The sequence below is a fragment of the Tasmannia lanceolata genome, unplaced genomic scaffold (assembly GCF_043159265.1).
Source record: "Tasmannia lanceolata isolate RefF3 unplaced genomic scaffold, GAP_Taslan_0.1 ptg000031l, whole genome shotgun sequence".
Classification (NCBI taxonomy): domain Eukaryota; kingdom Viridiplantae; phylum Streptophyta; class Magnoliopsida; order Canellales; family Winteraceae; genus Tasmannia; species Tasmannia lanceolata.
This window is the reverse complement of record NW_027518708.1, coordinates 1,651,427-1,676,641: the sequence shown is the minus strand read 5'-3', so window position 1 is coordinate 1,676,641 and position 25,215 is coordinate 1,651,427. Positions and strand designations below refer to the sequence as shown.

The window sequence follows — 25,215 nt, the reverse complement described above, 5'->3', positions numbered from 1 at the left end:
TCCCAAGTTAGTCCGGCGTGGTATTTGGTTTCCACTCTGAAAGATAGAGTTAGTGGGGTGGTGAGGGATTCATGAGAAAGACTCCCTTAAAATCCCAATCACTTGCTAAAATCTTAACCCGAAAATGCCTTTGAAAAGGGTAGAACTTAAAATTTTCGTGCGACTCATTCTCCTCTCCCCCTAGACCCTAGATTCACTCCTCCCTCTCTATTGGCCGAAGTGCTCCACCAGCCCCATCAGCCCTTCATCCGTCCATCGTGCGTCTCTCCCTCCCTCCCACATGCATCTCCGAGCATCTACTCAAAGCAGCACTCTCTCCCTCCCCCAAGCATCTCCGCCAAGCAACCATCTCTTCCCCCGTCGAGCATCTCCAAGCATCACCAAGTGATATGATATTTCCTCTCTTTCTCTTCTTTTTTATGCACATGAATATGTTGTTTCTTTAATAGAAACTTATGTCTATCGTTTTTAACGAGAAACAACTTTTTTCCTATACATCTCCAAGCATCTGCAAGCAGCCCTTCCTCCCTCCACTCGACTCGCCCCTCCGATCGACGCTACAAGCTAACATCGTTTTCCACTCAGCCATCTCTTCATCCGGGCAAAGTGCACAAATCTCACTGCCCCTCCCTCTGCTAACTACAATCCTGAAGAGAATGGACAAGCTGCAAAGATCAGTGGCTTCTACGGTTATGTAATAAAAATTGAGCTTTATGAAATAAAAAATGTGGTCTAGGAGGCTTTATACAAGCTACCAGCCTCTTGAACAGAATGGTGATTCACGCTTGTAATAAAAAAAAAGATTTCATTAAGACTTGCAGGTGTTTTGCAAGCTTACAGAGAGCAGTGGTTTGTAAAATTAGGTCAGTTATGCAATAACAATGAGCTTATGCAATAAAAAAATGTAGTCTATGAGGATTTATGCAAGCTACCAACCTCTTAAATAGAATAGATATCCATCCTTTATGCAATAAAAAATAGATTTCATTCTCACTTGCAGGTTGGAAACAAACTTATCTATGCACCTTCGGTTATTGAGCTATTCTAATTGGTCTTCGTCACCTTCTTCACTATGAGGTAAGGAATCGCGAGAAGGATCGAAATCCTCGCCATAAACTTCAAACTGGCATCCCCTTCCTTGCCGTGAGGATTGAAATCTTCAAACTTCGAGCATGCATCACCTTCTTCATCATTGGTTTTCTCCATTCAAGTAAGCCAAATGCCAAGGCTCAAAGCCCTAACTCCTTGGTTATCAATGATATATTTATATCTTACCTTGATAGTTGATATAAGTATTAAATAGTATTTATACATTCTTACCTGAACCCAAACCCCTAATTCCCTTCAATTAGGCTCCGTTTGGATGCAGATAGTTACCTTATAGATTAGTGGTATAAGTAGTCAATAGGGAGGAGACAAACATTTATAATGTTTGATCTACCCAGGATTTACCTGGTAGAATAGTGATAAGTAGTGTTTGGTTGCCAATCTTGTAAGAGTAATGGAAGGTGGTGTCATTACCAATATATATATAGAGAGAGAGAAGGCAAAATTCGACTTGAGAAATTTTTCCTCTTTTGCAGAGGATGGCATGGAAGGTATAAGTAGGAAACAAGGGTGCCACGTCACAAGACAAGCATTCATTAGCTTTGAATCTTGTCTAGTAAACTCTAGGGATTGTGGTCCTAAATTGGATGCCAAACACCATAAAAGTTGCCAAAAAAGCATTTTTCTACTTGGGACATCCTTGAGGATGCCAGGCATGTGGCAACCAAACAGGCCCTTAGGAAAACTGATTTAAAGAAAATATAAATGCTTATCTAAACCCAAAACTGTGATTCCATATTCCCTATTCCCCAAATGACAACGACGAAAGGTAGTTTTAACTTTTAAGATCATGACCATAGACAGTTGATCATTGGGTCCTACAAGGGAGTATAGGGCAACAATAATTGACATTTAGGAAATGACAAGGCCCACCATTTTTGTCATCTATCCTTTCCAATTGTGGATGTAGTGGGACCAATTGAAACGTAAAGAGGGGGACCTCTTGAACCCTCATAGATCTCATGTCCCCCACTGACAGGAATGAGGGAGGATTCCAATTTGTACTCTTTAACTGGCAGAACATAAATGAGGCTCGATGGATTATCTGATCAAGGTGACAACAACGTTATTTAAAGGGGTTGGTCATGTAGCTCAATGGTTGAGGCTTTGTTTCTCAACCTTGAGGTCGCAGGCTCAATCCCAGCTTACCAACCGAAAAAATAAAAAAACAATGTTATTTAAAACATTATAAATATAAAGTTTCATTTAGCTAAGCTATTGAATACCTTAAACATGTAACTTTCTCTATGCTATTAATTATATTATATATGTAAATATATACCCTATTTAATGGGAAATGATGGGGTATAAAAAGCAGCAACCAATTAGCTGCCGACACGTGACCCTCGAAGGGCCCACCATGAATTTGGCACCCACCCAGGGGTAGCTCGGTAATCTGCCAAGAGCAAGTAAACCTAAACCCACAAATGGGCCGACATCTGTCCCAGGGTAGGTAACTCAACCACCCCAGGGCTCTCACTATAAATAGCCTTCACTCATGCCAAGAAAGGGGTAATAACTTCCAAACTACCAACATAAAGTTTTGGCTCCGCTCCTCTGCTCATACTGATTTGAGTGTCAAAGGGCCCGTCCGGAGCAACAACTCTGGGTTGGTCTTCTGACCTCGTGCGTTCTTGTGCAGTACATAATACCTCCAGTTCGGTACCTTGGGCCCACCAGATCAGCTCCTTCGCCACTGCCGTAACTGTTACTAATTTTAGGCATAACAGATTGGCGCCATCCGTGGGACCCTAAACTAAAAGTTGTTCAAATCCCATTCATAAAATGACAGGACAGAGGAGCGCGCGGGTACCAACAGCCCGAACAGCCCGAGCTGAAGCGCCTCGCAGGAATCGGAGCGAGCAAATTGCCTCATAGATAGTGGCTCCTTCAGCAATAGCGGAACAGAGCCCGGCCCATTCGAAACGTCTGAACCCTGCTCCTACTCCGGAGCAAGTCCAGGCTCTCTTTCAACAGATGACTATTCTTGTTGGTCAATACCAAGATCTGATCCAAGCACCTCCCCAGCATCCCCCGGAAGTCTCCCGACCTGTGCAGGAAAGGTCTAGTGCCCACAGGGGAGAGCCTATGCCTTCCGGCAGAGATCAGACCCGCCACTCCACAAGGCGAGTCCATCACTCCTGGACCAGGCATGCCCCGGCGGAGCCTCGTCACCATCGCAAGTCGCGGTCTCGTTCAGTTCAAAGGCACCGAGCTAAGAAGGACCGTGCCCCGCGAGAAAAATCTCGGCGTCGTCGAAGGAGCTCAGAAAGCCATTCTGGCTCTGCTACAAGCCCTTCCATGGAGAGAAACGGGTCCACGGGCCGAATAGACAAAAGGACCGGTCCGATGCTAAGGAGGATCGAAGAAATTGACCACAGAATAGAAGAGCTGGCGAAAGATCAAGGGCCGGCCTGCTCCGAAGACATTCTCAAGCAGATCCCCGTTCACTGATAATGTCCTAAGCGCACCCGCACCCAAAGGGTTCAAGATGCCACCGGTTCCACAATATGATGGAACCACTGACCCTGTAGACCATTTGGAGACGTTCAGAACGATGATGCTCCTTCACGGCGCTTCTGATGGGTTCCTCTGTAGAGCTTTCCCGACCACCCTGACGGGCGCAGCCAGGGATTAGTACTCGCGGATCAAGCCAGACTCCATCAGCAACTTTGACAACTTCAGGGACGATCTGGTCCGACATTTCATGAGCAGTCGAAGGCTAAGGAAAACAACGGCGTCCCTAATGGCCTTGCAACAGGAGGATAATGAACCTCTAAAGGTGTTCGTAAGCCGTTTCAACAGAGAGGCCCTCCAGGTGGCGAATTTGGACCCCTCAACCGCCGCAAATGCACTCCTCGCAGGCGCCAAATCCAACGATTTCCGACGATCAGTAGCTCGCCAAAATCCACATTCGTTGGCAGGGGCAGAGGAGTACATATCCGTGGAAGAGACACTTGTCGCCTTGGATTCGAGTCGGAGGAGAACCTCTGAAGAAAAGAACCCTACCAAACAGCGTAGGGACGATAAAGCCTCCAGAAGAGAGAGGACCCCCCAGAGGAGGGAGGAAAACTACACCCCTCTCAACACCTCCAGGAGACACATACTAGCTGCAATCAAGGGAGAAGACTTTGTAAGGTGGCCGGACAGAATGATCTCAAAAAGAAACAAGAGACAGGTCGAAGTATTGCCGGTTCCATCGGGACCATGGCCACGACACCGATGAGTGTAGGCACCTCAAAGAGGAAATCGAGCTGCTGATTAACCGAGGGTACCTAAAGAAGTATATTAAAGATGACAGCCACAGGAGAGAACGCAGGGAAAGGAGCCCTCCGGGCCAAAGCCCTCGACGATCCCAGCCGGCTCCGGCCAGAATCAATCTCCTCCGCCAGCAAGCTCACAGCCTGAGATGCGCCGATCCCAGCCTAATGGGGTCATAAACACCATTATGGGGGGATCGGCCGCCGGCGGAACATCGTCAACTGCTCGCAAGGCTTACGCGGGACGAGTCAATGCCGTTCACACCTGCAAGAAGAAGATGAAGACAGAAAATGAGATCTCTTTCTCAGATGCAGATCTCGATAACTTGATACTCCCCCATGACGACGCCCTGGTCATAACCATGCTCGTCGCAAACTGGGAGTTAAAGAAGACCCTCATCGACAATGGTAGTTCGGCCGACATACTCTACTATCATGCATTTAAACAGATGATGATAGGTGGTGACCGTTTAAGGCCGGCGAACTCCGATTTATTCGGTTTTTGGGGAGAAGTTGTTAAAGTCGAGGGACAGATTGAACTCCCGGTCCTCGTTGGGGAGCCGCCCTGTCAAGCTTTCGCAATGGTCAACTTCCTGGTAGTGAGGGCCAAGTCGGTCTATAACGCTATCTTGGGACGACCCGGCCAGAACCTCATCCGTGCCGTTGCCTCGGTGTATCATCAGAAAATGAAATTTGTAATGCCAAGCGGCGTGGGAGAAGTCAGAGGAGATCAACCACAATCTAGGGAGTGCTATGCCATGGCACTCAAAGGCAAAAATGCATCGGAGTCATTACCGATTGAGCTACTCGATCTGAGAGATAAGCCCAAGTAAACGAACCAACCGAGGACCTCATCTCCATCCCTCTTTACCCATAAAAAAAAAAAAAGACAATAGCGAGAAGGTAGTTCAAATCGGCTCCTCTTTAGACAGTAACACCCGGCAGGACCTCACCCAGTTTCTAAGAGACAACGCAAACGTCTTCGCATGGGCTCCTGCGGACATGCCTGGTATAGACCCCGAGGTCAGTACGCATAAGCTTGGCCTCGACGCCACCTGCAAGCCGGTAAAGCAAAAAAGAAGACATTTTGCCCTAGAGAGACGGTAAGCAATCAAGGAAGAAGTGGAGAGACTCTTGAGGGCTGACTTCATTCTAGAAATCCAATACCCGGACTGGCTTGCGAACGTCGTTATGGTAAAAAAAGCCAACGGGAAGTGGAGGACCTACATAGACTTCACCGATTTGAACAAAGCCTGTCCCAAGGAGAGCTATCCGCTTCCAAAGATCGATTAGTTGATAGATGCCACCGCTGGTCACGAGCTATTGACCTTCATGGACACCTTTTCCGGATACAATCAGATCAGAATGAATAAATCAGATATCCCAAGAACATCCTTTGTAACGGATCAGGGAACCTACTGTTACCGTGTCATGCCCTTCGGTCTGAAAAATGTTGGAGCGACATATCAGAGGCTTGTAAACAAGCTCTTCAAAGAACAGATCGGGCGCAACATGGAAGTATAAGTAGATGATATGCTGGTTAAGAGCCAGAGCGCAAAATACCATGTTTCCGACCTGAAAGAGACGTTCCAAGTCTTAAGAGAACATAACATGAAACTCAACCCAACATAATGTACTTTCGGTGTTGGCGCTGGAACATTCCTGGGGTTCATGGTAAGCCAAAGAGGAATAGAAGCAAACCTGGAGAAGATCAAGGCGGTAGTGGAGCTCACTACACCAAAGACCATTAGGGAAGTGCAGCGGCTAACCGGAATGATTGCCGCATTAGGACGCTTTGTCTTGAAATCGACAGAAAGATGCCTGCCTTTCTTCAATGCAGTTAAAGGGATCAAAACCGCCCCGTGGACGCCGGAATGTCAAGTGGCGTTTGAGGAGCTGAAGCAATACTTAGCCTCCCCGCCGCTGTTAACAAGGCCGGAACCGGGAGAAGAGCTACTCTTGTACCTATCCGTAAGCCCTATGGCACTGGCGGCGGTGCTTATTCGAGAGGAGCACAACCAGCAGAAACCAATCTACTATGTCAGCAAGGTCCTACATGATGCTGAGACCAGATACCAGTGAGTTGAAAAGTTGGCATACTGTAGACACCCCATTTTGACCGTGCCCTAAGCCTTCCATGTTTCTACAAAACCCAACCAAATCAGAGTTTTAAAGCCCCAAATTTTACGCCAAGCTAGGGTAGGGTCCCCCCAAGGTCTCCGTAAAATTTCATCGAAATCCGAGCGTGTTTGCCTAGCGAACGAATCCAGCAATGTCGTAGTGCAAATACGCAAAAGGGGGGTGAGTTTATCCTGAGAGAGGGGCGAATTTATCCTGGAGCGGTGCGATCCAAATCTGAATAGGACACGGATTGCGCGCGCGTTTATCAATTTTCATGCGCCTTATCCACTTGAAGTGCGGATATCAACCCCCAAAATTAGCTATAAATACCACCCTAACATCATTTTTTGAGGGATCGAAGGTTTTCTCCAAATTTTTAGAGAGAGAGAGAGGGAAAACAAGAGAGAGAAAGTGGATCTTGATCAAAACCCTAACCTAATCTCATCTTCTCCGGTGAGCCTTGCCGGATTCCGGTCAAAATCCGGCCGGTATTCATTTCTAAGGCATTGTTTTCTTTAGATCTCAAAGCGAGACAGAAAAGGTAGATTTGCTAGTGAAAGGAAGTGTAATTCATCTTCAAAGCTCGAGAAAATTCTTCAATATTGGATCAGATTGTTCACCCATGTTTAAGAGAAGAGATCCAGGTTTGATTCATAAGAAGGAAGGGGAAGAAGGTTCGGATCAAGGTGGAGGTAAGGTGATAATTTATTTTTGATTTAAAAATCAAATTATAACTTCTAAAGTATTTTATTTAAACCTGTTCATGATTCTACTAGTTATAGCTATGATTCATGATTGTGTGAGTGTTGTTTCCAATTGAACATCAAATTCCTTAAATTCATCTATGATAATTAGTAGGATTTTTCATTTAATTGTGTTAGAAATTTTAAAGAGAAATTACCTTGTTAATCTGAAATTTTGAATTTCACATCACTTAGAAATGGATTGCTCTGTTTCTGAATCTTTTTAGTCACTGGTGCTGTTGAAATATTGTCGCTATGATATATGTTTTAGGCCCTCTTAATTCATGGTTCAGTGAAATTACATATGTAAAAATATAGGACTCTAGAATTTTGTAATCGTTGCAGAAGTTTCGTGGCTTCAGAAATCAGCCTGTTAAATAGTTGTATCGTTAGCTGAGAAATTTTTATGTTTATCAGGTTGTATTTTGAAGCCTGGATCTTTCATAAGTATGACTGATTTATATATATAACTATTACATTGATCTTATGTCTTGAAAGTGTTAATTTTCATAATAATACTACATTTATTCTTAGTGTCTGTCATTTGGTTTCCTTTTTCTTACTCTACAATGGAATGCAAATATTAACGTTTGAAGGTTTTGATACTCTGTTTTTCTTTGTGTTCAATCCCATTTTAGTTTTATAAGTTGTTATATATACCCTGGAACAATGTATTTTCTACCTAAATTCTAATGAAAATAATCTCTGAGATGTTTGGGTAATGGGGTTAAGATCGGCATAGATATGATGGGATGATAGCATTGTATTGGGGTCCTTAACTTGTGCCATCAGATTATGTGGCTGTTTTAAACGTGAGTGTAATTGAATTTAGTAGCGCTGCTGCCTAGCTGTTTTAATGTATGCCTCAAATCCCATTATCAATGCCATCACTCAGGTCAAGTAACCTGAAATCAGTTGGAATGTAACCTGAAATCAGCTAGCCCAAAACCTGAAATTAGTTAGCAAGTAGCCTGAAATTAGTTAGCACATACCCTGAAAACAGTTAGCATATAATCCTGAGGGCAGTTTTCATATAACCTGAGAAGAGTTAATGACCTTAATCTCTCTTGTACTCATCATCTTACCCAATGTTGGAGCAGATTTATACGCACACTGTTTGTATGTCATTGAAATGATCAATTTTTTTTACGGATTATGATCAAATTCCTTTCAAGTTTTAATTTCCATTTGAAGGTCTACCATGTTCAGGTTCATTAGTATTTACAAATTTCCTTGTAGCTTGTTATCTTCATCAAAATCTCAATTTTATTTTCTACGCCTGAAATTTAAGATTGTTTTCATTATTTGGTTTTAAATTGGGTTTACTGATGGTTATATATAAGATAATGATTCATTGAAAATTATAGTAATAGTTTTCTTTAAAATGTAGAAACACACAGGTCAGCTGTTGGGTTTGTCTTTCATTCCTTTGAATGTACTCTCTTGTTACAAATAAAGTGGGTGGATATAAGAATAAGGTTTTATCCATAGGGTGATAACAGTACTAATGTATTATGTTATAAATTACTTAATGCATGAGATTGTAATTTAGTGAATTCTGGATGTTACAAGATGTTGTTCTTGAAGCAGAACCCATTCCTTTGTGTGCTATGAGTATATGAAGCAAATGTCTAGTCTTTGTTTTTTATAAGCTGTCACAGTTAATGAGGTCAGGCAAGATCGACGAGATTAATAAGGTAAGATAGTGACTGAACTCTTTTAAGGTGGACTGTATAAGCTTTGATTTTTTTTAACCCCATTTTCCTTTCAAAATAGCTTTTGACATCAATTAAAGTTTCAAGAAATTAATATGCCTTCTTTTATAACTGCTTGTTCATATTAGTGTGTATGAGTGAAATATGGTTGTAGTTTCATTTTACTTTTTGAAATAATTGATGTGAAAGGAAATATATTTGCATATGCTGAATATTCGAAGACATTAGTTGGATGTTTCCCATAGAGGTAAATTGTAAAAGTTTATTAGACGAATCTGTGAGTTGGTTGTTCACCTGTAATTTTTAGGAAGCATTGTCATCCCCTTTGATTAGATGATCAGTGATAAATGGAAAGGCTGAATACATTTTTGGTTCCTGAGGATAGTAGACTCAGATTTGTTTATCTTTAGTCTAAGTAGCTAATATGAAAGTAAATTATGTATGGATTAGGTTTGTTTTCTTATTTGGTTTTAAATGACAGTAGGAAAAACATGGTATTTGATTAGCTTTTTTCACTCTTAACTTGGAAGGAAGTGTTCAATCTTACTTTATTGATCATAAATCTTGGGCCAGATCATTTATTTCTATTGCAATTTTTCTTTTGTGGATTACTCATATGTCATATATTTGTATATATTATTTAGTTTCACATGTTCCAGGTTATTGAGTCCAATACTTACATTAAATATTTGCCTCTTGAGATAATAGAAAGGTTTTGGAGTTTCTAAAGCACAACATTCAGATAGTATAATTGATAGGTTATCTTGTAATGATATTTTTTTAGCTTATCTATTCGGATATAGATTTGAGGTTTATTTTTATTTTTATTTTTTTAATAGGGTTTTAGTGCTCTTATCCTCATCTATCATTTTATAGTTTTCAGCTCTCTTATCTATCATTGCAAAGGGCGATGAAGGTGTCGACCCAAGCTTATCTCTAGGGGGACTTGCTCAAGTCTTATATCCCTTTCTCTTCATTTCAAGAGACTTTTCCAGTCTTTTAAACATTTCCTTTAGGCATCCCTTGTCATTGCAAGACAAAAGCAATGAAAGAGTCATATAGAAGCCCTTTTAGGAGACAAGCATGTCTCAGTAGAGAAAGTCGTATCCTTTGGAGACAGGTTTTGTCTCATGAGTGGGTCAACCTTTTAGAAAACTACCCAAGTCTCACGAGTTGTACCCCCTATTAGTGAAGACCAACTCGGTCCATTAGTTGCCTAATCCAACTTATCATTACAGGGGTAATGATAAGGATACTTAGAGCCCACCTCTCTTTTAGGAGACTTGCCTAGTCTCATTAGCACCTTTCTTTGTCTCCCCTTTCTCTAAAAAACATGCTTTGTCTAAATAGCACCCCCTCTTAGAGTCATTAGTCTAAGAGAGTCAGTCTTAGCATAGGAGCCAGTCCTTCAGTTTCCGGAGTCAGTCCTATCATCATAGGAGTTAAGATTCTTTCCAACCTCTCATCAAATCATGTGATTTTAGTCAATCCTTGCAAGGTATAGGATGTTGTCCAACCCTTGTAGAGTCGCGATTCTGTCCAATTCCCCCGCAAAGCATAGGATGTTGTCCAACCTTTGTGAGATATCAGGAGTCTGTCTTACCCTTATGATGATAGGATTCTATCCTCTTGAGTCAAAAACACTTGAAAACATTTGAAAAATTCAAATCATCTCAAAAGTCGAGTCTTAGGAAAGTAATTAGGAATTTCTGTTCCGAACTATGTTGGCTTGATCCCTTTCCACAGGGTACGTAGGCAGCTTGGGATTCTTATCCCAAGTTCAGTCAAACCTTTCAAAATAAGCATTTCAAACATTCCAAAAATACAAAAATTCTTCAAAACCTTTTCAAAAAGATCTTCCCCCAGAGTTAAGGAGTTTGTGTTAGATGTTTGGTATGTCTTAGAGTTAGGAGTCTGTCCTGATTGTGTTGCTTTGTGTGTCTTGTCGTGTGAGTGTCCCTAGAGTTAGGAGGCCTCGAGTCGTGGTCGATTAGACATTTAGTCGAACCGATAGCTAGACTAGGAAGCATTTAGTCAGCCCATGGTTTTCCTTAAGATGCACAGCCTAGTTACACATAGGATGTAGGGCCCACCTGCATTAGCTTAAGGCTAACCAACTAGCATTAGTTAGAGCATATAGAGAGTCCTAAAAATTACAATTCACTTGAATTTAAACAATCGTACAAAAAGCTTTAAAAACCAGTCGAGTCTAGTCGATCGAGTCTAGGATTTCTAGATGGTTAGGAATAGGTCATCGAACTACGTTGATTCTGATTCTTCGCGAGGCCGGAATACGTAGAGCAGCCGGGATGGATGGCCATCCTGGTCCGAGTCAAGTATTGCATTAGAGTTTTAGGGTTCATCGTGTCGAGTTGTGTGTCGAGTCAAGTTGTGATGTGTGTTTTGTTGTGTTTTCTTACTTTCTCGTGCAGACCTTATACCTTTAGCTGTAGCATGCATGTGTTTGCACACTAAAACTTAGACATCATTTAGGTATGACACTCATAACCTAGCTATTCTTAGGTGACACTTATTTTATTTCTTTTACGTATGCTTATTATTCATCTCCGAGACATGCATGATTAGATAGACGTCTTCTCGGAGATATATATTCCCATTTCATATGACTTTTGCCCAAAACTCTTCAAAATCAATTAGTAAATGGCATAAGAGACCAGGTGTTTGCACTTGGGCGGATTAGGTGCTATTCGGACCTTCCAAATTCGTAACCAGGCACGAACCTTCTTTTATCTCTCTGGTTATCCATTGCAACAGAGCATAGTATGGGATCCAGGGCCCGTTTCCTTGGATGGCGACTCTTCTTTGTTTAAGGTACATCTCGAATCCGGGCTAGTCCCCGAATCGAGAGGTATCTCACCTTACATCGCCACTCATGCTGTGAGAGGCACATTCTTTCGAGAGTTCCTTGGTAGAGCTCTTCATTCACGTGGATGATCTAGAGAGACTTTCTAGGGGCTCGTCCCCCGCCTCTCTCGGATCGGAGTCCACACATACGCTCTTGTTATGGCGGCCAGAAAGCTGAGGCCGTATTTTCAAGCCCACACGATAAAAGTCTTGACGGATCAACCACTCAAACAGGTTCTCCATAGACCGGACACCTCGGGGCGTCTTGTGAAGTGGGCCGTAGAACTAAGCGAATTTGATATCCAATACCTACGCAGACAGGCAATAAAAGCCCAAGTGTTGGCAGATTTCGTTGCCGAGTGCACCATCCCCCAGCAAAGCATCGCGTCTGAAGCTGTCAAAACTCCAGTTGTAGAGGAGATAACTACGCCTGGGGGGCAAGTAAAAGCTGAGGCGGCTACCCCTGTAAGAACAGAAAGCGCCACTGTGCCAGCGGAGAAGGATGTGTCGTCCGAGGCACTCTGGGAAGTATATGTGGACGGATCTTCAAGCAAAAGCGGTTGTGGAGCCGACTTGATTCTCACCGGGCCTGAAAACTTCATCCTGGATTACGCACTAAGGTTCGGATTCCGTGCGTCCAACAATGAGACAGAATATGAGGCTCTCATTGCAAGAATGAACCTGGCGGTCCAGACTCGTGCCCAAAGGCTGAGGGCGTATTGCAACTCCCAACTGATCGCAAACCAAATTCAAGGAGTCTACGAGGCCGGCGACGAGCGTATGATTAGGTATCTCGCCAAGGTCCGCCTTCTAGCCAGTAAATTCAAAAGCTTTGAGGTCATCAGAATCCCAAGAACGGAAAATACAAAAGCGGACGTGCTATCCAATCTAGCAGCTTCCGGTTACACCGCTCTCGGGAGTATATGCATGGAGTTTCTGAAGAAGTCCAGTATCGACAACAAGGCCGTAGAAATAATGCAGGTCGACCACAAGTCGTGCAGGATGGACGAAATCATTGATTATCTGCGCAGCGGGAAACTTCCTGAAGGAAAGAAAGAGGCCCGCAAAGTGATACAAAGAGCAGCAAGGTTTTCCCTAGATGGTGAGAACCTATACAAAAGGTCTTACACCCTTCCATACTTGAAATGCCTCCGGCCAAGCGACGTTGCGTACACTCTGCAGGAGACCCATGAAGGGATTTGCGGGGAGCACTTGGGGGGGGGGGGGGGGGCCCTGGCCATCAAAGTGCTTTTAAGAGGCCTGTACTGGCCAACTTTGAGGAGAGACTCTTTGGATCTGGTTAAAAAGTGCGAGAGATGTCAGAAATTCTCTCCCATCATTCATCAACCTGCAGTACCTATGGCCCCGATCATCAGCCCACTCCCTTTCGCAGTATATGGGATGGACATTTTGGGCCCTTTTCCACCGGCTTCTGGAAGGCGTGAATTCGTCGTAGTTGCTATAGAGTACTTCACCAAATGGGTGGAGGCTGAACCTTTGGCCCAGATCACGGAGCAAAACATACAAACCTTCTTTTGGAAGTCCGTTGTTTGTAGATTCGGGATACCCCGCGCTTTGATAACAGACAACGGCAGGCAATTTGACTGTCGAAACTTTCGAAAATTCTGCTCAGATCTGAAAATCGAACAGAGATTCACTTCTGTGGCGCACCTCAGACGAACGGGCAAACTGAAGTTACGAACAGAATCCTGCTACAGGGGATCAAGAAGAGATTGGATGAGAAAGCAGGCCGCTGGGCTGATGAACTTTATCACGTCATGTGGGCGTATCGTACCACCCCGCCCACCACGACGGGAGAGTCGCCCTTCAACTTGTCCTTCGGAACTGAGGCAGTAATACCCGTTGATGCTGGCGTCCCATCTTCCCGGGTCGCCAACTTCAACAAGCAACTCAACGGGAGCGGCCTCCGTGAAAACCTGGACCTGCTGGAAGAAGTCCGAGAAGAATCCCGAATCAGAGTTGCGGCCTACAAGCAAAAAGTGTCCTACTACCACGACGAGAAGATACGCCCAAGAGAATTCTGAGCGGGCGACTTAGTCTTGAGGAAAGCCGCTATCTCTCAGCCGAAGAAGGTAGGCAAACTCTCCTCGACTTGGGAGGGGCCGTACCGAGTGAAAGAAATCATTCGCCCAGGAAGCTACAAGCTGGAAACACTTGGCAAGCATCTGCTGCCCCACGCCTGGAACTCAAAAAACCTGAGGAGATATTATCAATAGCCCGTCGCCTTCAAAGGCCCAAGGAGAGGACCCCATCATTGTAATTCCCCCGAAAATTAGTAAATGAAAAAGGCTACTCTTTTGCAAGCTCCTTGTGTTTCAGTGCAGGTTAGAAAACTGCTTGGTTCACTCTGGTTCGTCCCAATGAGGCCGGGAGTCTACTCCTGGTTCGGAACAAACCAGGGTAGAAAACCAACACTTCAAATAAAAATCCAAGCTCTTAAGCTTGGATCTACTACTGCTTGGTTCACTCCGGTTCATCCCAATGAGGCCGGGAGTCCACTCCTAGTCGGGAACAAACCGAGGCGGAAACCAATATTTCAAATAAAAATCCAAGCTCTTAAGCTTGGATCTACTGCTTGGTTCACTCCGGTTCATCCCAATGAGGCCGGGAGTCCACTCCTGGTCGGGAACAAACTGAGGCGGAAACCAACATTTCAAATAAAAATCCAAGCTCTTAAGCTTGGATCAACTGCTTGGTTCACTCTGGTTCATCCCAATGAGGGCGGGAGTCCACTCCTGGTCAGGAACAAACCAAGGCGAAAACCAACATTTGAAATAAAAATCCAAGCCCTTAAGCTTGGATCAACTGCTTGGTTCACTCCGGTTCATCCCAATGAGGCCGAGAGTCCACTCCTGGTCGGGAACAAACCGAGGCGAAAACCAACACTTCAAATGAAAACCCAAGCTCTTAAGCTTGGATCAATTGTTTGGTTCACTCCGGTTCATCCCAATGAGGCCGGAAGTCCGCTCCTGGTCGGGAGCGAACCGGGGCAGAAAACCAACACTTCAAATAAAAATCTAAGCTCTTAAGCCTGAATCAACCGCTTGGTTCACTCCGGTTCATCCCAATAAGGCCGAGAGTCCACTCTTGGTCGGGAACAAAACGGGGTAGTAGGCCTTTGCTCTGAAGTCCGACATTAAGCGGATCTTGTCTTTTATTTCGGCGGCCTAAGGTGCTAAGTCAACCATTCTTAGATAAGAGTAAGACAAACAAACAAAAGCAATAGAGGACAAAATATGACTTCTATTCATAAAAAACCCATATGGGCAAATGTACAAAAAATGGGCCTTCAGGGGCCACTACAAAAAGAATCTCTGTACGAAAACAGGAAGAGCGTAGGAGTTCAAGACTCCTCGTGACCGCCCTCCCGCTGAGGATTCGCCTCAGGAGCATCAGCTGCTGGGAGGGCGTTCTACTCGTCCGCGTCCCCGGCCGCCGGCTTAGGCAAGACAAGACCTTGCAGAAAGACGTTTGGGTTGGACCCTTGACTTGCTCAAGGCAATCCATGAACCCCAACTTGTAGGACTCGGTGGACAAACTGACGAGTTCGTCCTCCTTCTTCTGCACGGCCTCTCTCTACCTCTCTCGAGCTCTCTCCCTCTACTGATTGAGGGCGTCAATGGCCTTCTCCTTCTGGGCGGCCATCTCATTCTTGAGCCTAGTGATCTCCTGGTCCCTCCCCTGAATGGACCTATTGAGCTCGAGGGCATCCTTCTTCAGCTTGCCGTTTTCTTCCTCCAACTTCGTGATTGCAGCGGAGAAGCCCCGGCTTTTCTCGCGGAGGTCACTATAGCAGCATCCGATTTGCGGATTAAGTGAAAGGTATAAGCGCAAAAAAAAAAAAATACCTGATAGATCGAGGAGAACATAGCCTCATCGGCCGTGTCCGGAGACTCGTGCAGGACCTTGAGCTTGTCTTGCTTCAACAGGCTCTTGGTAACTATCTCCCTGGCCACCCGGCTGTCACCCAGGCCGGTGTCATTCTTTTGAACAGCCCAGTTGGGCCGTAAAAACATTGTCCGCAGGCCTTGCGGGGGGGATTGGACGCCACGGACCACGTCCGCAGGCCTCGAGGATCCAGCTCCCCGGCCGGAGACGCCAACGATCTTTACTGAAGGCTTGCTCCCTCTAGGCGGCGCGTCCTGCACAGGTGCAGGACTAGAAGTCTCAGGTGCCTTCCTTTTCTGGCCCTAGCCCCTCCCAAAGGCACTCTGCCTTACCTTCTCCAGTGCGGACTGCTTCTGCATCTCTTACATTCAACAGGACAAACCGGTCAGTAATAGCAAAAGAGAAGATTCAAGATCAAAACTAGCCTAAAACCACATACGTGCCCGGGTCGCAGTACTAATTCCGAGCCCGACAAGAATCTCTTCCTTAGAGAACTCCCCACAGTGAATCAGGCCCTCTCGTTGCAGCTCCTCGCAGACCTGAGCAAACGTAAGCTTATCCTCGCCATCAAGGACCGGCTTGCGGCTTAGCGCCAGCGTGTCCGGGGTGTCCCATTTTAAAGGAACCGGCCAAGGCTCAGTAGCTCCGCTATCCTCGACGTAGAGGAACCTGTTCTTCCATAAATGTATGGAGGATGGAATGCCAGTGATCATCTTCACCTCAGGACGTTGGCTTATATAAATCCAACCTCCATCCTTATGCCTCTTCAAATGCACGCACATACGTAACAACGGAATGGACAAGTTTCTCTGGAGCCGGCCCGGACCAGGTACATAAATCCGACCAGTGTTCTCCATGAGTTCGGCGCAACCTGAGCCAGACAACCTCCGCGAAGAATGGGTGCAGGGGAAACCTAAGCCCGGCTCTTAAGGATTCCTCGTAGATGCATACATCGGTGCTATCGTTACAAGCCTTATCTCCCTCTATCGCCGCCCTCAAAATGAACAGCTCAGGAATGCAATACTTGTCCCGAACTTCCCCTAATTTGGACTCTTCAAGGTAATTCTCCTCGTAAAGAGCTTGAACGTTGTACTGGGGATTGGCGTCCATCCGAGCCTCAGCTATGACCTCTGTAGCCCGGCCCGGAATGAATGTGGTGGACGCCTCGGCGACGTCACTACCTCCACTCGCCTCTGCCCAGAAGAAGATGTCTGCTCGGACTGGGGTGGCGTTTAAGTCTAAAATCACCTCGTCCCGCTACCTACGGGCTCATCAAGAGCTACTACATCAATCCTAGGACCTGCCATGTATGGGCCGGGAACCCTGGCCGGATTTGTTTAGGTCCTTTCCGACGAACTAGACCCTGGACTGCTAGAAGAGGAGGATTCGCCTGAAGATGACCTAGAGCAGGACTCAGAACTAGAAGTACTACGAGCCATCGAGAGCACGAAAGAAAAGAGAATCAAATTAAGACGCGCTAAGAAGATTACCGGTCCAAAGATGAAGGCTCCGAATTCGCAGACGACCACGACCACAGGCGACCACAGCCGAAGAGGCAGAGCAAAAGAAAGGCAGGAGTAAAAAGTGAAAAGTTAAAAATGAAGGGTGAATGCAACTTCTTATAGCCTTAGAGACTTGAGGCGGTTGGGTTCGCGAACCAGGTGGTGCCACGTGTCCCTCATTAATGAAGCGGGGCACACCTTTCGAGGCGGGCGTACGTATATGTGTATAGCCTATGTACACGCCTTCTGTGAATATACGTACAGGTTGAATTTGGAAAAACTTCCAAGTGTTTGAGCTCGTCCCAAGCCGGCCAGGATATGACGCGTTTCATAAAACGACAAAAATCTACTCGTCCCAAGCCGGCCAGGATATAACACGTTTCATAAAACGATAAAAATCTGCCCGTCCCAAGCCGGCCAGGATATGACGCGTTTCATAAAACGACAAAAATCTACTCGTCCCAAGCCGGCCAGGATATGACACGTTTCATAAAACGACAAAAATATGCCCGTCCCAAGCCGGCCAGGATATGACGCGTTTCATAAAACGACAAAAATCTGCCCGTCCCAAGCCGGCCAGGATATGACACGTTTCATAAAAAGACAAAAATATGCCTGTCCCAAGCCGAGCAGGATATGACGTGTTTCATAAAACGACAAAAATCTGCTCATCTCAAGTCGGCCAGGATATGGCACGTTTCATAAAACGACAAAAATCTGCCAATCCCAAGCCGTGCAGAATGCTTGGCCGGACAAATTATCGCGCTCTAAAGATCTACACGTCCCAGGCCGTGCAGAATGCTTGGCCAGACAGATTATCGCGCTTCAAAGATCTGCCTGTCCCAGGCCGTGCAGAATGCCTGGCCGGACAGATTATCGCGCTTCAAAGATCTACCCGTCCCAGGCCGTGCAGAATGCTTGGCCGAACAGATTATCGCACTCCAAAGATCTGTCCATCCCAGGCCTTGCAGAATGCTTGGCCGAACAAATTATCGCGCTCCAAAGATCAACCCGTCCCAGGCCGTGCAGAATGCTTGGTCGGACAGATATTACACTCCATGTTTCTGGCCGTTCTAGGCCGGACAGATGGCTTGGCCGCCGGACAGATATTACGCTCCATGTTTCTAGCCGTCCCGGGCCGTGCAGAAGGCCTGGCCAGCCAAATCTTTTCACTTCATATTTCCGGCCATCCCGAACTGGGCGAGACATCGAAAGCTGGCCAGTGCGCTTCATCCCGAACACCGGCTCATTCAACCGCTCAGGGACATAACCTCTCACGCTTCCCCAAGCCACTACAGTGACTTGGAAAACCGGGGGGCAACTGATGGAGTATAAAAAGCAGCAACCAATTAGCTGCCGACACGTGGCCCTTGAAGGGCCCACCATGAATTTGGCACCCACCCAAGGGTAGCTCGGTAATCTGCCAAGAGCAGGTAAACCTAAACCCACAAATGGGCCGACATCTGTCCCAGGGTAGGTAACTCAACCATCCCAGGGCTCTCACTATAAATAGCCTTCACTCATGCCAAGAAAGTAATAATAACTTCCAAACTACCAACATAAAGTTTTGGCTCCGCTCCTCTGCTCATACTGACTTGAGTGTCAAAGGGCCCGTCCGGAGCAACAACTCCAGGTCTTCTGACCTCGTGTGTTCTTGTGCAGGACATAATACCTCCAGTTCGATATCTTGGGCCCACCAGATCAGCTCTTTCGTCACTGCCGTATCTGTTACTAATTTTAGGCATAACAGGAAAATTCAATGGCTCTCAGTCATTGAAAATCTTATAAATGTAGAGTTTGCTTCAACTATTAAATATTATAGATGATGGGAAAACTTGATTGAGCCTAAAGGTTATATCAACCCTTACGAATGTAAAGTTTCCTTCACCTATCAGATACCTTATAAAATTTAAATTTCTTTATGCTATAAAATGTCTTATACATGTAACTAAAGTTCAACTATGGTTCAGCGCTAAGGAGGAAACTCAATCTTTAGAAAAGAAAGATGTGCTCGGAAAAGTTGAATGAATTGGTTGAATAGTCGACCATGTTCAGGTAACTCAAATTAAGGCCCTTATTATATCCCAAGTCATTTTCAAGATTCCAACCTTACGAGCCTATGAGAATAATTAAGTACTAAGAATAAAAAATATACTCAAGTATTTAATCTACAAAACTATTTGTCTAGTATCTTTAGTCAAAGAAATTTCGAATGGCAGCCATGATGAGGAAAATCCTTGCAGCTTGTAGTTAACGAAGCTAACTACAATAAAGAACAGATCCATGCATTGTTTTGCTTTTCATGTCATGTGAGTAACTTCCATATCATTCAACAAGTGCATGTTACTTTTTGTTTAGAGGGCGGCCCAGTGCGAGGCTCCCGGCATTGCTTTTTGTTTAACATAAGCAAAAATAACTTACATTGGAGATAATTCAGTATGCAAGCTAATTTTTCACATATAAAAAGAATTAATAAAATATATAATTATTCAAAAAAAAGGAATTAATATATTCATAGCAAAGAATCATCAACCAACTATATGGGATACCACAAACTGGTAATTAGAACTAGTATAACTGGGTCACACATACCCAATGTACAGCATCCCAATGATTGCCAATATGATGACTAGGAGAACAAGCATTGCAAGCTGAGCACCTGTACCAACAACAGCTGAAAGTAGAACCAAATTATGAGGTGGACGAAAAACATCTCCATGCACCAGCTTCCAACCAGACTCTTCATTCACGTCTCTTTCCTGGTAATAAAAAACACAGAGAAACTTAAAAAATGGGATAAAGGTTAATAATAGTCACCCGTCATTCAGGCTGCTAGCACTTATTAAAATTGATTGTTTTTTAATGGCAAAAGAAAATGCGCTTATTAAAATTGATAGGAAGACTCGAGATGATGAAGAAGCATTTTCAACAGACCCAATTGGCAAATGAAAAGAGAGAAAAGTTCAATCAGAACAAGGTTGAGATGGAGTCACCAGAGTCTCCAAATCATCATCTTCCCGAGCATATTTCGCATAATCATTTCTAAGAGTCCGCATCAATATCATCGATACCAGACCAGTTAGGAAAATAACCATCATGAAGGAATTGAAGATGGAGAACCAATGAATCTGCACAAATCAAAACATTTTTTACATTTCTCAGCAAGGGAAATCTTATTTACATCTCTAAAATGAGAAGGAAGACAACTATAGTGCAGACAGCAAAAACATCGGAGAACAAGTTAGTAGATGTCATAAAAATCTTATGCTTCAGTATCACACATCCAACAAGTTTACCAACAATGTTCACAATGTTACAATAGCATATAAAGATTGCAGTATAGCATTCAGAGGATTTCCAGCACAATGTGTAATCCAAGTAAATCATGTCTCCAATATAATGAATAATAGCAAACATTGTTTCCAACGGCCCAAAACAAAGTATTATGTAAATTATGAGGAAAAAAATTACCTGGTGCTCAAAGAAAGGGTAGTCCAAGTAAACATCAAAACGACGTCCAAAAGTTATATTTGTCGGAACCCATTTGATAGAATATGTCAGGTCTATTGTCTTCCCAACCTCCAGGGGTTTAGGGTTCTCTTGAGTAAGATTGACACTTATAATCTGCAAGGAATAAAATGATTGTCAATATTTTTCCAAGAAGAGGTTTCAAACACTATGTCTATGAACAGGGATTCTTGGAAGGCAGACCTGATCTCCATTGAATCTAACAGTAAAAATCTTGTGATTGTAAAGCAAATGCTTATTTTCATTGCTTTTATCAGGATGCAGTTCACCAACAAAGCCTGGTCATAACATGGATAAGTTAGAACAAACACAAGCAAAGGGATCTGATGGAACTAATTGGAAAGATTTAGAAAATGAAATATGAATGACAAGAATCCGTACCCCATGCAGGCAAGTCATCTGCAACATGTAATCATCATGTGCCGAGGTTGATGAGAACCAAGCAAAGAAAAGACAGTAAGCACCACAACGAAAAAAAGAACTAATGGAGAAACACGGCCCCCATTATTCAACAAAATAAACAACAAATAAACCAAAGAGAACAGCACATCCTAAAAAAAGCTATTGAGAGAGAGAGAGAGAGAGTCCTCCTTGAGATATGTTTATAAAGAGAAAATTTCAAGTAAAAAACGCAAAAACATAATAAATGTCATACCCATGAAGAACTCAAACCAATATGCATTCTCAATAGCATTCTTGAACTGGTTCACCTTTGCCGCATCCATATCAAGTTTGCAAATGGAGCTCCGATCGACGTTTTCTGTCAAAATAAGCAATCAAATAATGATCAGAACCTTGCTTATTTGGGGATGCTGTATTTGATCAACTATGGTCAGTGTTATAGTTTCGGATGCATACACGAATGAAAATGAAGACTATAACAAGGAGGTCTACATACTTTGAAATTTTATATCAATCCGGCTGTCAATGAGTTCATTGCCACCCAATACCTCACCAAGTCCACCCCACTTGTGAGCTGGATTACCAGATGACTGGCAAAATGGAAGGCTGTAATAGTTATATGTTTCTTGAGGATTATTGTAAGGACCAACCTTGTTTACCCAGAGTGTAACAGGATCATCTACTTGATACTGTAGATAAAGTCCATAAATACTGTTAGTAAAAGGCAAAGGAATGATATAAGTCATCCAAATATTTATAAGAAGAATATCATAATATCTCGGGTTTACATAAGGGAAAGCAGTGGCTGTAAAATTGCCTCATGATGCACTGAGTTCTAAAGTGGTGTCTTCTACTTCGGTAACAAGATAAACTGAAGTACGCAGATTGATTCTGATTTGATATGAAGCATGCCTAAAAGATGTTAGGTTGAAAAACTTTAAATGAGAAAGAAACAAACTAAAATGATGATCATGAAGTACAACACTAAAAAACCATATTCTTCAATCATTTTTAGACTTTATTGATGAGGCAATTAAACAGGATTATAAAATCAGGTATCATGAACAAATGTGTCACTAATATCACCAGTCCAAGACAATAGTAGAGTGCAATATATGGATATAGTGCTATTACTTCAAGATGAATAACAAGCACTCAAATCATTAACCAAGTCTTAAAGTCCTCTTAGGTTGATCACATATGGTAAGCGAGGGCTTCTCGAGGTTGGTGGGATCGAGAATTAAGAAAGTGATGAGTAGGGTGAAGAAGAATCTTAATATGGGAATTAGGTCTATGATTAGGTTATGGGAAGATGGTTGGTAACGGTGCTAGTATAGGTTATGGGAAGACAATACATTGAGAGATGTATTTCTTTAGCACAAAGTGTAAAATTCCTTTTAGGTTGAACACGACAAGGGGTGTTATAGTTGTTGGGTTGCCCTGATACAAAAGGGAAAGGCAGGTGGGCAATTTTGGTTCTAGGAAAAGTTTGAGGTGAGGATATACATTTTTTGCTAGATTGTTAGGTAGGTTAGGCCAGTTATATATAAGTAAGAGGGGTATGGAATGACGTTTATGAGTAAGAGGGGTAGGGACTGTCGTTTGTGGTTTCAATAGGAGTCAGTCAATGGATACACTTGAACAATCCAAAACCAACTCAGTGTGTACCTCTTCGGATCTTGGCGAAATATACGAAAGGAACCTTCTATCAAGCACTAAAAGAAAAAGAATGGAACAGATCCCACAAGAATTCAATATGCAAACAAAAATTCCTTCTTATAATTACTGATCCAAAAAGACACAAACAAACAATCATAGACCACATATAACACAAAACCCTAAACAACAAGCCAATCTCACTAAGCTCCAGAACGTAACAAATATCAAACAGGCACTGTGATCCGCAACGTCTTAAGCTCCATACTCCAATTAAACCAACAAGAACCACAGATCGCGTCATTTCACCCAAATGAAAGAGAGCTCCACAAAACAGCTAAAACGCCAAAATTTCTAGCATTTCTGACAATTAATTCACTAGATCTGAACAAAACTAAATTGATTGGGAGAAACAACACCCTAAATTGATTTTAGTAGAAACCTCGGCAATTAAGGAAGCTAGGGTTAGAGATCGACTCGAAATTGGAAGCATTTCAGGAGGAATTAGGAAACGCGAGTACCTTGTGGTCGGATTCGGAGGCGGATGAGGGTCCCACAAGGAGGAGGAAAAGGAGCGGGGCGAAGAGAGAGAAGGATCGGACGGTGGAAAACATCTCTGCTCGAGGACGAGGTCGAATTTAAGGTGGAACCGGATTTCGCTTCCAGAGAGGCCTTTCTGCTTGAGTTTTTTTTTTTTCTCTTTTGGTTTGGTCTAGACAGAAGAAAAAGAAACAGAGGGAGAGAGGAAAATCCTCGGCTTTACTCCCTCTTTACGTTAGAAAAAAATGCACAGTTTTCCTGCTTACATCGCCACCATCTTAACTACTTAGCGAGGGTAAACCATTTCCGAGGAATCTATTTTCCTAAACTGAGAGGGGTATTTGATTTTCAATGTTTCAATGACCACGTGTTGTAGGATATTTCGCACTACTTGAAACGCTTTTCCGATAAAATCTGCATCATACCCTCCTTTACAACTCAGCCGGAACTCCGCGGGCATGTAGTGGGAAAATTTGGGCTGCTGTCTATTTTGGGGGTGAAAGCTTTGATGTTGAGTTCCAAGTACTTAGACATCACGTCGTCCTTCAAACTGTTGTTGGACGACCTTGGCTTCACAAGTTTGGAGCCGTACCTTCTTTCTTACATCAAAAGCTCACACTACAACAAAGTCTTCCATTACCCGCGGTCATTTTCTAGTGGTTTTGAAAACCGCTGCTAAATGTTGGTATTTAGGCGCGGTTATTTAGCCGGCCGCTGGTATATATCCGTAGAAAACATTAAGTAAAACACCACTCGCGCCAACTTTTCCACTCCCTCGCTTTTCTCTCCCGCGCTCCCCACTCCCTTGCTTTTCTCTCATGCTCCCTCTTTTCCCTCTTTTCCATCCTCCTCTGCGATTGACAATTTAGGAGACGTGAAACCCTAATCTCCCGTGTCTTTTACTCCTTCTTTTCCCTCTTTCCCATCATCGTCTGCAATTGACGAAGGAGACGTGAAACCCTAATCTTCTATGACATTTAGAAGCCCAAAACTGCCATGAAACTCTAATCTCCACTACAGATTGATGAAGGAGATGAATCTGAGGAAGAGAGAAGCTTCCATTGCTCTGTTTTTTTAGGGTTTGACCATTCTTTTTCCTTTATTTTCTAGGGTTTCGACCACCCCTTTCCGTTTGGCTCCATCTCCAAGCCCTCCCTGTTTTTGGCCACTGTGAAACGAATAAGAGGACATTTGCGATTAGGGTTCATTCCTTCTGGCCTAAGATCTTCACCATCATTCCAAGCATGTGAGTTCTCCTGATTCATCTTTTCTTTCTGAAGAAGGGTTTCAAGTAATTGCTTATAAGTTTCAGATCTATAAGCATTTTTTTTTCATTTTATGTCTTAGATCATGGTAGATTTTTTTTACCTCCTCTCTCTTTCTTTATAAATATGTGCCAAAGCTCTGTTTATTGTTTTCACTTTTACCCATTTTCTGATTTTCAATGTAGGGTTCTTTTAATTCATCAGCAATATTGGTTACTTTGAGTGAAATTAGTGAGTTGTTTACTTTTTATATGGGTTTCGTTTTTAGGGCTTTTAGTATTTGGTATTGTTTGATCACTGTAGACACCCCATTTTGACCGTGCCCTAATCCTTCTGATTTTACGCGAAACCCTATCAAACCAATGCTTTAGGATCCCAAACTTCACCCCAAGGTAGCTTAGGGTCCCAACTAGGTCCCTGCAAAATTTCGTCAAAATCCGAGCGCGTTTGCCTAGCAAACGAGCCGAGAAAGGGCCGTAGTATAAACCAGAGAAGGGGGGTGCATTTATCCTAAGCGGTGTCTATCCGAATCCGGAAAAGACAAATGAAACCGCACGATCATCAAGTTGTCGCGCGCTCATCAAAAAAACCGCGCGCCCATC

The 25,215-nt window shown here is 43.7% G+C and overlaps 2 protein-coding genes across 2 annotated transcripts; one reads left to right on the top strand and one right to left on the bottom strand.

Moving 5' to 3' along the window:
• Positions 1–11,970: 11,970 nt before the first annotated feature.
• Positions 11,971–13,856, top strand: LOC143859528 (uncharacterized). The gene is made up of 2 exons (XM_077370209.1): positions 11,971–12,899; positions 13,445–13,856. Exons 1-2 carry the CDS (start codon positions 11,971–11,973, stop codon positions 13,854–13,856), a joined length of 1,341 nt encoding a protein of 446 aa, XP_077226324.1.
• Positions 13,857–18,113: 4,257 nt separating this feature from the next.
• Positions 18,114–23,693, bottom strand: LOC143859527 (transmembrane 9 superfamily member 1-like). The gene is made up of 9 exons (XM_077370208.1): positions 23,330–23,693; positions 21,649–21,841; positions 21,406–21,510; positions 21,132–21,149; positions 20,934–21,028; positions 20,694–20,846; positions 20,216–20,350; positions 19,815–19,981; positions 18,114–18,543 (listed from the first exon to the last, which is right to left on the bottom strand). Exons 1-9 carry the CDS (start codon positions 23,420–23,422, stop codon positions 18,114–18,116), a joined length of 1,389 nt encoding a protein of 462 aa, XP_077226323.1. The 5' UTR covers positions 23,423–23,693.
• Positions 23,694–25,215: the final 1,522 nt, after the last annotated feature.

Excerpts from the sequence above, each read along its gene's own strand:
- LOC143859528 (XM_077370209.1), top strand. The coding sequence starts at position 11,971 with ATGGCGGCCAGAAAGCTGAGGCCGTATTTTCAAGCCCACACGATAAAA. Across the intron at positions 12,900-13,444 it reads GTGATACAAAGAGCAGCAAG|ATCTGAAAATCGAACAGAGA; the intron begins GTTTTCCCTAGA and ends AATTCTGCTCAG.
- LOC143859527 (XM_077370208.1), bottom strand. The coding sequence starts at position 23,422 with ATGTTTTCCACCGTCCGATCCTTCTCTCTCTTCGCCCCGCTCCTTTTC. Across the intron at positions 20,351-20,693 it reads ACCCTTTCTTTGAGCACCAG|ATTCATTGGTTCTCCATCTT; the intron begins GTAATTTTTTTC and ends TGATTTGTGCAG. Across the intron at positions 19,982-20,215 it reads ATGATGATTTGGAGACTCTG|GAAAGAGACGTGAATGAAGA; the intron begins GTGACTCCATCT and ends TTTTATTACCAG.